This window comes from Vespula vulgaris, chromosome 2 (genome assembly GCF_905475345.1).
Source record: "Vespula vulgaris chromosome 2, iyVesVulg1.1, whole genome shotgun sequence".
Classification (NCBI taxonomy): Eukaryota; Metazoa; Arthropoda; class Insecta; order Hymenoptera; family Vespidae; genus Vespula; species Vespula vulgaris.
This window is the reverse complement of record NC_066587.1, coordinates 296,145-307,740: the sequence shown is the minus strand read 5'-3', so window position 1 is coordinate 307,740 and position 11,596 is coordinate 296,145. Positions and strand designations below refer to the sequence as shown.

The 11,596-nt window shown below is 43.2% G+C and overlaps 1 protein-coding gene across 1 annotated transcript; it reads left to right on the top strand.

Annotated features, from left to right (window-relative positions):
* The first annotated feature begins 960 nt into the window (after positions 1 to 960).
* LOC127061661 (uncharacterized) lies at positions 961 to 10,727 on the top strand. Its single transcript, XM_050988844.1, has 16 exons — positions 961 to 2,093; positions 5,318 to 5,627; positions 5,719 to 6,048; positions 6,112 to 6,359; positions 6,438 to 7,367; positions 7,452 to 7,631; positions 7,707 to 7,905; positions 7,980 to 8,218; positions 8,305 to 8,432; positions 8,565 to 8,835; positions 8,926 to 9,142; positions 9,224 to 9,349; positions 9,426 to 9,508; positions 9,607 to 9,731; positions 9,808 to 10,050; positions 10,194 to 10,727. The coding sequence occupies exons 1-16, from the start codon at positions 2,033 to 2,035 to the stop codon at positions 10,299 to 10,301; spliced, it is 3,798 nt and encodes a 1,265-aa protein (XP_050844801.1). The 5' UTR covers positions 961 to 2,032; the 3' UTR covers positions 10,302 to 10,727.
* The last annotated feature ends 869 nt before the right edge of the window (positions 10,728 to 11,596 follow it).

Below are 11,596 nucleotides of genomic sequence, written 5' to 3'. Positions count from 1 at the left end.
CGTCGTTATAATTTTTGTGCGCACGGAAGAACGGTAGGTAAGACTTAGATCCTTTCCATTTGTTTCCTCTCGGAGGAGAATCGACTACCGACCGTGTAATGCTTCATGGATACTTGAACAGAATGCAAAAATCCGTTAGACAGAAATGCGATTTTAATTCGCGGCGCGCAGTACCACGTTGTAAAGAGGACAACTCCGTCAAAGTTCTAAAAGACAATTCGTAAGAATGGGCGTTACCAGGTTGTTACGTGAGTCGATCGAAGAATTGCTAAAGAAATTGCTCTCTCGAATTATGCGGGCGACCGCTTTCTTTTCGCGTGTGCAATTTCAACCGTTATTGACCTCTCGGAAAAGAAAAGCTCTATTCGTTTGAACTATTCGAGAACGATTAGCCGAGGAGAGGATTGTACGTCGATCGAATCGGTCGCGTTCTTCTCCAGATTTCTCGTAATCCTACGTGGAATGGGAGCTCTTTCAAATTTCCCAAGAGATTTCTGAAAAGTGTATCCTCGACGAGAGTCGTACGGCCTACGTCGCTTATCTTCGCCGAAACGTGCGAAGAGTGGGCCGATCGGATGAGAGGAAACGAAGACGTTTAATTAACGCTTTTCCATTATGTTGTATTCGATGAAGAGCAGTTCTCTCGCACGGAGGATGTTTACACGAACCCTCTATGGCGTTAATTGCTCGAATTCATTAAGCGAAAAGAGGAGATAAGATAAGAAAGATTCGTTAATTATCTACCGTTGTCGGGTGACGCCGATTAAAATCATTATCGCCCTGATAAATATTTTATCGAGATGATGCTTCAATTCCGAAAGACACAAAAGAAACGTCTACATTTTTACCTAGAAGAAAAGAAATGTATCGAAGAATCTTCTTTTTGCGATACGATTTTATAGGTAGACACGGTCTACTGCAGTAAATGCAAGGAGACAAAGATTCGACAGAGAGGGAGAGAGAGCGAATCCAACCAAAGCATGGAAGTTCGACGTGGGTTCGAGTCACGAAGAAGTGACGTTGATGCTTTACGGGAATATAGAAATACGCAACACCATGGCGCGGCCCTGGAATAGTCAAGGTGGGAGAAACCGTGTATGACCGTCTTCGCCGTCGACGGCCAGTACCGTGTGAACGACCGTGAAGTAAACCTCGAACGAAACGTGAAAAGCGACCTTTACTTTGTTCGCGCGATACTTCTTAAAACAATCAAACGAAGGGATATCGATCAAAATTGTGTTGTTTCTTCCAAGAAGAGAAAAGTCTAGCAGATCTTATTAATTTTTTCAAAAAATCGGGTTAAATAATCCGATCGTGCGAATATCATCGGACTATCGTTTCGAACCATTGTAAAAAATCTGTGCGAGAGAAATTCGTGTTTTACCGAGATAAGAAAGTTTGTGTCCTAAAGGGGATCCGCATTAAGGGATCTTTCATTAGCAGGATGTAAAGAGGAAGATCACAGTTGACATTGATAGTGGAAGGACGAAGAAGAGGAAAGGGAGAGAGGGAGAGAGCAAAGGACGGTCGTGTCTTGGCCGAAAACTTGACGCTCGTTACACCAGACTGTTCCTCGGCAAGTAGGTCAAGCGGTGTGTGCGAGAGTGCGAGACAGAGAGGACGAGATAGAGAGGGAGGAAAAAGGAGAAGAAGTGGAAGAATAAGGATACATCAAGAGGAAGAGGGAGGGAGGGAGGGAGAGAGAGAGAGAGAGAGAGAGAAGAGGGAAAGAATGGCGGACTATGGTTGTGAAGTAGTCGTTCGTTGATGACGAGTCGAGGCTCGTGATCCAAAATGGCGGCTCTCTATCGATTACACGATTCCTTTCGTATAAGAAATTCAATAGGAATTGGTGAAGCTCCTGAATCCTGAAGGAAGAGCGATCATCCAGTTGGCCTTGAAATACCTACCTTCGACAGGACGAACCAATCGTCGTCCTCTTTTCTTTCTCTCTCTCTCCCTCTCTCTCTCTCTCTCTCCTTCTATTCTTCCGACGTCTCGACTACGCCGCCTAGCAGGACGAGGATCTAACATGTCAGGATTGACCGGTTCGAAGGCCTTATCGGCCTTGACCATTCTCCTCTTAACCGCCGGTAAGTCGCTAAATCGTTGCGGTTGAACGGCCGATTGAACGTCATGATCTATGGGGAAATAGGAGAGAACGGGAAAAGAGATCGACGGAAAGATTTATTGTTCCTCGAATCCACCGAGAGTCGATTTCATCCTTTTCCCTTGTTTCTCTGTTTGATCTAGAGATCTTGATGTTGGGATATAGGAAAAAAAAAAAAAGGAAAAGCTTGTATCACAGCTTTTGATATTTAAAGAATGTCTCGCGTGTTTATCACGTCGATTTGGATGCACGCTGTTAACGTTCTGTAAAAATTTTATGAAAGAAACGACAAAACGTCAAATACACGAGGGTGGGAAAAATAATTTGCTATTCGTGCAATGAAGTATAAATTTGAGTCGAGATTCGAGCCTGTAAGTGGATCGTATCCGCTTCCGGATAATCTGGCACGCTCGCGCTGCTTCAAAAAGACAAACACTTTCTATTCGGAGTCGGTAAATACGGAACGTTCGAACGTCGAAGATTGAAATAAAATTGACTCGAAAGGAGAAAACGAAGATGATACACGAAAGGAACGAGTAATCATTTCATCGAGTCGATCGACTAAGAACTCGAAAAGAGATATGCAAAGGAGTTTATTGTTTTCATCGAACAAAAGGTGCATTAGAAGGGAAATTCGCGTTAGAGTCTATTTAAACGACGAGGTGAAAGCCGCATAGAACGTAGACCGTGTTTCTCCGAGATTTTTCACTCGCCTGACTGACTGACCGAACGAAAGCTCTTCGTACATACTACACCTGCGAGAAAGGTTTACGAAACCTGTACGACCACGTAGCACGCGTGCTTTACGTTACCGTTTTTAACCCGCATGAACGAAACGACTTTATCGAGTCTAACTTTGATCCTTCCTCGTACTCTTCACGAAAGATCCAATATCATTTTATAACGCGCCGCGTCCGTTATAATGGCGTTCCGATATAATTAACATAAAAATTTGAACGTCGTCGAACAGGGATGAGAGATCAACGACACCAAGAACGTATCCGGCATAGAGTTTCGTCATTCGTCGACTTTCGCTCAACCGCATTAACCCATGAAAGTGTCACGAAATCGCGCTCTGAATGTACGTACGTACGTATACCTACGAACAAAAAGATGGATCGATGAATGGACTATCGATGAATAATCGAAGAAAGCCGGACGTCTCTTCGAAGAGAGATGACGTTATTAGTTCGAATATCGAAGTTTAACGTTCGCGTGTACGCGTCTTCGATTCAACTTGGATGAATCCGTCAATACGAGATCGACTTGACGAAGTTGCCAGACACGGGGCAACGAAATGTCGCGCTTGCCAGCGAAAAGAATAAATATTGGGTTGGAATGGTGTACCGTTAACTCTGCCGTTACCGCCTCGAGAGACGGTACATACCTCGTCTACGGTTCTACGGATAACCCCTACGGACAGCAACGACGACAATATCAATCATATATTTACAAATTAATCGAATCCATGTGTTTATGTATATATATACACATATAATACACGCATACGATAAACGATACAAGCGTAGTAGGACTCGCGAGAGAGAAGAATATTCTACAATCGAGGTGGTAATTATTCGGTATGAAATAGTACATCTATAAATTGGGTTTACACGAGCGTGTATCCTACGTATCTATTACGTAAAGTTCGAAGCCCGAGAGAACTGCATTCCGTTCTCAAAGTGACGACGTCTGCCTTGCGATTTGCCTACATTCTCACGGTTCTTCTATGTATCCGACGACTTTGAAAGAGTTTGTAATACTCCACGTACCTCCGTTACTTCTCAGTGTTATATCTAATATTGTAATGAGAGAATATAATTATATATAAATGAGAATATCATTTTCTACATGCGATGTTGCGAGTGCTGGTAAATTCGCGAATGTTATCGAGATTGACGACTGGAAAAAGAAAAAACGGAAAAGAAAAAATCATCGATTGAAATAAGCGGTTACACATTTTAACAGGAAAACGATATACGGTTAGTTTAATTGCGCGGACTTGAAATTCGTGGCTACGATAGATTTTAATGACCAATTAGCGATAGATCGTCGCTCGTAGCTTCGAAGGAATCAGAACTGAAAAGGAACGCCGCGTGATTATCTGATTTCTTATCGGGCACGAGTTTCATTTCGCAAGGATTCTTTCCTTCAATTAGATTCTCTATGCATCTTTGTAAAAAACGTGATGGCAAAGTGTATCGTAGAAACGATTAATTAAACGGGGTTGAACGGATAAATGGATGCAAAGGTGGAATTTGGGTCGAGGATCGGACTTTATCGAAGGATTGCTATATATGCGCTCGATATAATATATCTGGTATATACGCGCAATGGTCGTTATAGAAAATTTTAGTTTCACTTAAATTGCGTCGCGCCTCGTTTAATCGAATGGAGGAGACCGAAGAAATTACCGCTGTTCTCTAGATCTCTCGTTCTTATATTCGCACTTTCTATGCGGTTACGAGTTTCTTTGAAATATTCTTAATGGAAGAGGAACGTTGAAAGATATCCGTCCGTTGGAACGCTCGATTATAACGTGTATCGATACTTGCAAAACATCTCGCGCGGTAAGATGGATTAAATATTACCGACAGCTAAAAAAGATTAAATGTGTCGGTAAAATAAACGTCGGTAAATGATCGTCGATAATATAACCGACCGACATTATACCGACTCGGTCCTCTTAAGAAGATTCTTTAACCTATGACTTTGTTATCCTCGTTAAAAATATTGGATATTTCTCTTTTTTTCTTTTTTAGAATATTTTTGAGTATAGAAAGAACAGGTATACAAAGCACAATTTACCGATATATTCTTTATACGGTATACGTGTCGTCACACAAACGAACGAACGGAAGAAGAAGAAGAAGAAGAAGTGCCGTAGAAGGTGAAGCAAAAAAGAAGACGGAGAGAAAGAGAAAGAATCCAGAGTAGTTGTACTTTCAAAGCCGTCAAAGCGGCCGTTCGAAGAGTTCGATACACCGGCCTCGAGAATGTCAACCGCTCGAGTACCGTTCGTTTCGGCAATCGTTCGTCGATCTCGTCGATTTTTTGCTCCCACCACGTTAGATCGATTCTCTCGTCCGTTTGCCCTTTGACGGAAAGATATACAGAAGCAGGTTTCTCTCCGTGGCCTTTGCACGCGCGCGTCTATCCGTTATCACATTCGCTACCTAGTCAATGATCTCTTCTCGATACTTTCAGCTACCTTGGCCATACAAAACGATCGAACCTCCTCTCGATCGTCTCAAGATGATCCGGTTCTAAGCGCGAGCTCTTACACGGGTCCTCAAAGGACGACCTTGAGTTCCGATCGACGGGACGAGTCGTTGACTTTTCAGCGAACTTCTCCCGCTTTTCGATTGGAGACTTCCAAGAGCGTCTACAGTTACGATAATAAAAATGATATGAGAGGGTCTCATTCCGAGGAGCCGATCGATCAGCTGACTTCTTCGAAGCACGTCGATCACATCGACGGTAATAACATCGAACTAAAGTCCGGAGAATATTATCGGTAAGGATTCGGTGTTCTCGGCGAAGGAGAATTAAAGAGAGAGAGAGAGAGAGAGAGATAGGAAATTATTAAATCTAATGCGTTTACCTAGCAATATAATACCAACGACAAGTCGATCGATTTCGGGGGAAGGACAGGGGGCTCCGCAGGGACGGAATCTCTTGACGGAGCCCCATCAGCCGGTTGGAATCCAAGACCGACCAGTACCCTATTTGCAAGGAATAGAGCAACCAAGACGAGCTCGCCAAGAGAAGATTTATAGCGAACATGCGCCACCTCCTATTCTGCAAACTGCTTTGCCTGGTAGACAAGCCAATCCTGATATTCAGGACATCATCACGGGTATCGTGAAACTTTTGAACGGGAATGTCAATGTGGCTGCTAATACTGTAAGACCGTTGAGGCCGATCCAAGCGACGAGGTACGTACTATTACGAGACACGCGATAGGACACGTTCCACGTGTACGACCACGTTAATTTTAGGATCAACAATAGAGGACCGCCGAGAATTTCGGACGTTCCTCCTTTACCACCGGACTTTGATACGCCCGGAATGAATCCTCCTCCTCCACCGGACACACCCTATCCGTTTGACAAGCCACCGAATCCTGACAGGCCTCTGGTCAATCAGTTGCCGCCGGAAAGACCGATCAGGCCTTTCTTGAACGGCGTTCCTTTGCCGGAACAAATTGTACCTTCGGGAAATCGTCCTTGGTCCTGGAACAGGCCTAGTAACTTTTCCCTATCTAAATTTCATCTCGTTACTCGTTCGTAAGAAAAGTGAAGTATTAATCGTTCCCTTTCTCTAGGTGTTCACAGACGTCCGATCCCAGCGTACAAGCCTCTACCACCGAATTTAGATTCTAGCTTTCATCGGGACAAGGATCATCCAAGCAACGACAAGCACACCGAGAAGCCGCATTTTGATTTAAAGCCCGATCAGCAGCAGATAGAACTCAATGCGACTAACGAGTCTGCGAACGCGAACGACGACGTCGCGACGAATCACAAGACGGTAGAAAATAAGATAGGCAATGGTCATAACCAGGAGGAGCAGGAAAGTCCCGCGAATCCGACGAAGAAAGGCGAACACGAAGATTTTACGAAAAAGATACACAAGTATCAGTCTCATATGAAGGACAAAATAAATAACGACAATACTCTCGTGTTGGGTGCCGAGCAAGTGGAGAACGAAAGTCAAGCTAGCAGCGTGATACGATATACGGATTTTCCAAAACCCGTCGTACCTTTGAACGGTCAAGCCAAGGAGACGAAAATTTCGAAAACGAATCAAGTCGCGGTATCTTCGATCGTCCACTCGAAAAGCGAAGAAAGCAAAGTCGACCTCGCGTTCTCGAGTAGCATCAAACCTACGAAATCGTTCTCAACGAGCACCTTGAACGTTGAAACGAGCTCGTCGGTACGAGTGATCGAACCGACGCCAACGAAGACGGACGTTTGGCCTACTTCTGCCCCTACGAACGACGATTCGAGTAAACCTTCCGAAACATTCGCGACGACGACAACGACGGCGAGAACGACGACGAGAACGACGACGACGACGACGACGACGGAATTAGAGCCGAGTAATACGTTCACCGAATCCGAAAGCATAGAGATTAGAACGACTTCTTCGACGCCAACGGAAAGTTTACCTACGACGTTTGTCAAAGTTTTCAGCACCACTCAGAAAAGTATGATACATTCTTCGACGAGCAGCATCTTTTCGAAAAATACAGGTCAGACCGATCTAATCCGCTAAGCGAATGATAAAAGAAGCGAAAGACTTCGATATTTAACGAAGTGATTATTTATTTTTGTAGCTACTACGGATCGATATTCCTACCGACCTCGGCCTGGAATAGTACTCGACGATACCTTGGATTACACGGGAACCCCGGGATTGGCTACGCAAAGACCTTACCCTCCGCCAAGACCCACGTCCTTGGTCGACGTATTCGACGTCACCGTTTCCGCGGTTCAAGGTCCTGGTGGAAGTTCTGGTGAGTATACCATTCCTTTATGCTCTCACGATAGATGCGAGAAATGATCTAATTCGATCTACCGCGATCTATTAGGAGACGGCGTCAGGGTGTCTATAAACGGAGGAAACGCCGATGTTATTCTCACTTCTGCCGTGGAGGGTCAAGGATTTGTAAGCATCGACGGTAAAAGGACTTATCTGAATTTGTTCGATAATACCGAACGAACTTCGACGTCCTCGCAAGCGCTACCTCAACCAACTAGAACTCAGCCTCCGCATGTCGTCGGCACCGGGTTAGCATTTTTTTTTCTAGCAAGCGACATGTATCGTCAGTTAAATACAGTGTGATCGTGTTCGATACGTTTAGTCTAGCGATCCCGCAACCGGACACTATGAGCATCAATCAACGTCCCGGCTTATTGTCGCCAAGACCGAATTACCCGAAACGACCGACTCAACCTCCTGTCAGGATAGACACTTGCATAGTCGGCGACAGTAGTACCTGCGACGCGAGTCAACACGAGGCGTGTGCAACGATCCAAGGTGTATCCGCGTGTCACTGTAAACCAGGATACGCGAGACTACAACATTCCCTTCCATGTAAAAGTTTGTAATCGAATAATTCTATAACCTGACATCGTAGGATCAGTCTATTTTGATACTTATCAATTTTCAATATTTTCTTCGTGTAGAAATCGTCAGTATCGTGGTGTCCATTAGAATAGACAGATTTTACGACAGGAAGGTTGTCTGGGATCGCGGACTCGCTGACAAAGATTCCGAATCTTATCAAACGTTGGCTTTCGAAGCAAACAGAGCCGTAAGTATTTCCTTTTCTTTTTTCTTTCTTTCTTTCTTTTTTTTTTTAAATCGTATCGAGTCATTAAGAGATTTCATACTTTATTCTTTCGTCCTATCTCGGATAATAGAGAATCCGTTTGTATTGGTTCAGATCGAGTCTGCGATGTCTATGACGCCTTTCTCGGACGAGCATATGGGATCGTCTGTAAATTCTGTATATCAAGGTGACGTGAGTCAAGGACAAGGAGGTGTCTTTGTAAATGCGACCCTGAAACTCATCTATGAACCGAGAACGGTACGACCTAGTTTGGCCGGTGAATTGCAGAAACAACTTCTCGGCGTCATTCATAGAAGAAACAATAATATTGGAAATAGCGCGCTGTACGTCGACAGTCCTCGCGGATCGATATCCAATTTGCAAGGTTAGATAAAGTCGTAAAAAGAAAAGGACGTTTTTTCTTCTCAGAGACGAAACAAACATCCCGAATGTTTTTTTCTTCGTTCTCTTTTAGATCTGGACGAGTGCGCATCCTCGGAATTAAACGATTGTCACTCTTATGCAACTTGTACGAACACGTGGGGTGGTTTTACCTGCACTTGCAATCAGGGATTGAAGGATCCCCATAAAGATGATTCGAACGAAGCTGGTAGATCATGCTTATCTTGTCCCTCGACCCATTGCAACAATCGAGGAACGTGTTCCTATCAAAACGACCAGATGCAATGCGCGTGAGTTGAAACGCCATAGCTTCCATCTATATTTGATCCGTAAACATACTTATACCCGTACGAGGTTTGTTCTTTCCACAGATGTACCGGTAATTACTATGGAACTCAGTGCGAAGTCGACGGCGAAGTTTTGGGCGTTGCGATAGGTGCCTCCGTCGCGGCCTTAATAATCATAGTCCTAACTCTGGTTTGCCTCGTGATGTGGAGGTAAAGGATTTGGATCAAAAGATAATTCGTGCAATTAAATTTGATATTAATCTCGTCTTACCGGTTTCGATCGTAGTCGGAGATGGTCGCGCGAACAAAAGTCCGTCGGATCGCCCGTTTACGGATACATTCAAGGTGGAATACCTGGGACGCTTCCTGGTAGAGAAAGAGCTTTTCACGTTTCATTGATAAAATTCACTCTTTTATACGTACCTATTTTTGTATAACGATGTGACTCAAAACGATGGTGTATCTAGGTACGTTGGCTAGAGTGGGCTCGGTTGGGACTTTAGCATCGGTGAAGCAAGGACCGCCGCCTAATCTACCGCCCTACATGTTGGCACATTTTGCCGATCACATGGCAACCGCAAATATCTACGCCGTAAGTATTCTCCGCCTAATCGTGAAATGTGTAACAACGATAACGATCGTTATCGCGAATATTTTGACGTAAGCAGACCGAACCTATGGGCCCGACAAGACCCAGCTCGGCGATGTTCGGTTATCCGCCGATCAATGTTCACGGAACGTTACCTCCGGTTCCACTACCGAGACTTCAAGCTCCGCCGAGGCCGAGGCAAAGACATCAACCGGATCCAGACAGTTCGGACTCGGAACCGCAGGACAAGGATAGGGCCGACTTGATACCACAGAGCAACGGGTTCCACGTGCCCAGGCCAAAGTCCAGATCGTCTTTGGCGGTGAGCATAACAACACGTGTTGCAAGCCTTTTTCTTTACTACTTGCACTTAATTCTATTATTCAGTCGCTTTCTTTACTTGATCATTTCCAAGTCGCATGTTTCCTCTAAGTAAGAATGTCTTCTCTTTTGCTCAATTTTTAGAATCAGAGTGGAATCTACAACGACGTGGAGTACGATCAAGGCGACGTTCAGCACCTATCCAAAAACAATATACCAATGTCCACCTATAGACCGTATTATAGAACGTGAAATTGTAATACGAGTCGAATTTAATCGACTTTCGAGCAGTTTCGAGGAAATAGTCTTTAAATGGGAGAAAGAAACGGAAGTGATCGGTCGTGGCTCGTGACAAGTGTCTTCCGTGTTCGCACGACGATGCGAGAACTGTAAAATAAAATAAAACGAGACTCTACGTATTAAGATTATTTAAGCGCGAATACGAGCAGAGTTTCAATGGGTGTTCCCTTGCGGCGATGGATCTATTTTGCGAAGCTTCATTTTTAGAATTCCTCTTTCGACGAGCGTACAAGAAGTATACGGTGGTTCCGATGGCCGATATACAAAAGTCTAAAACGATTGGAAGAGTTAATGCTATAATCCATTACGTAATTTTTGTAATTACATATCATATATATTTTTTTCAAGTTGAATACAATATACATTTTGAAAAGTTAACTATGTCATCACTTCTTCATTGCCCCTTGCCAAAATAAACATTGTGGAAAAGATTTGTATGCGTCGCTTCTTCAACTTTCTTTCCATTCAGTTAAACGAGCAAAATACATCGAAGCTTTTACGCCGATCGTTGCTCGCCGTTCGTATCGCAAATTTTTTTATTCGTTAACTTACAATTCCTGTCACGAGAAAGGAAATTAAGATCGTTGAAATTCTCTTTGCGAGCTGATAATCTTTTTTAAGATTTTGCTCGTTTCCTTCTTCTTCTTTTTTTTTCTTTCTTAACTCTCGATGATGCTTAATCACGATAAGAAGGATATTCGAAATCAAGAAGAAGAGAGAGGAGAAGAGAGGGCTGAGGTTGGGGCACGTGATGAACCACGAAGGATACAAGTACATTTATAATTTTTAAGCTGTAACAAACGGAATGCATCCATTTATTATTACAATAACCTATGGATAATCGAAAAGAGAAATTTTATTTGAAATAACTTGTTCTCACGTTCTTCCTGCAAACACGCGAAAATCGTGACGAGAGGATTTTTCCTTTAATTTTCGAGTCTCGGCACTTGTATAGATCGTAAAGTGATAATGATGAGAGAATACGTTACCGAACGTCGACGTATATATATCTATATGTATATAAACACATATACATATATATACAAAACATTACGTAAATACAATATATCAATATAATAAATATGAAATATATATCGACAAATATACATATATATATGCGTCAAGGTATATGTATGTATATGCGTACTATGCGTGTAAATAATATATATGTATATATACGTATATATATACACACATATATATATATATAATCATTTAATAGTAATCAATAATAATTCATCTTTTTT

Bases quoted from the DNA above. Each gene is read 5' to 3' on its own strand.
- LOC127061661 (XM_050988844.1), top strand. From the start codon at position 2,033: ATGTCAGGATTGACCGGTTCGAAGGCCTTATCGGCCTTGACCATTCTC. The intron at 5,628-5,718 runs GTAAGGATTCGG...GCGTTTACCTAG, and splicing joins AAGTCCGGAGAATATTATCG to CAATATAATACCAACGACAA. The intron at 7,368-7,451 runs GTCAGACCGATC...TTATTTTTGTAG, and splicing joins CATCTTTTCGAAAAATACAG to CTACTACGGATCGATATTCC.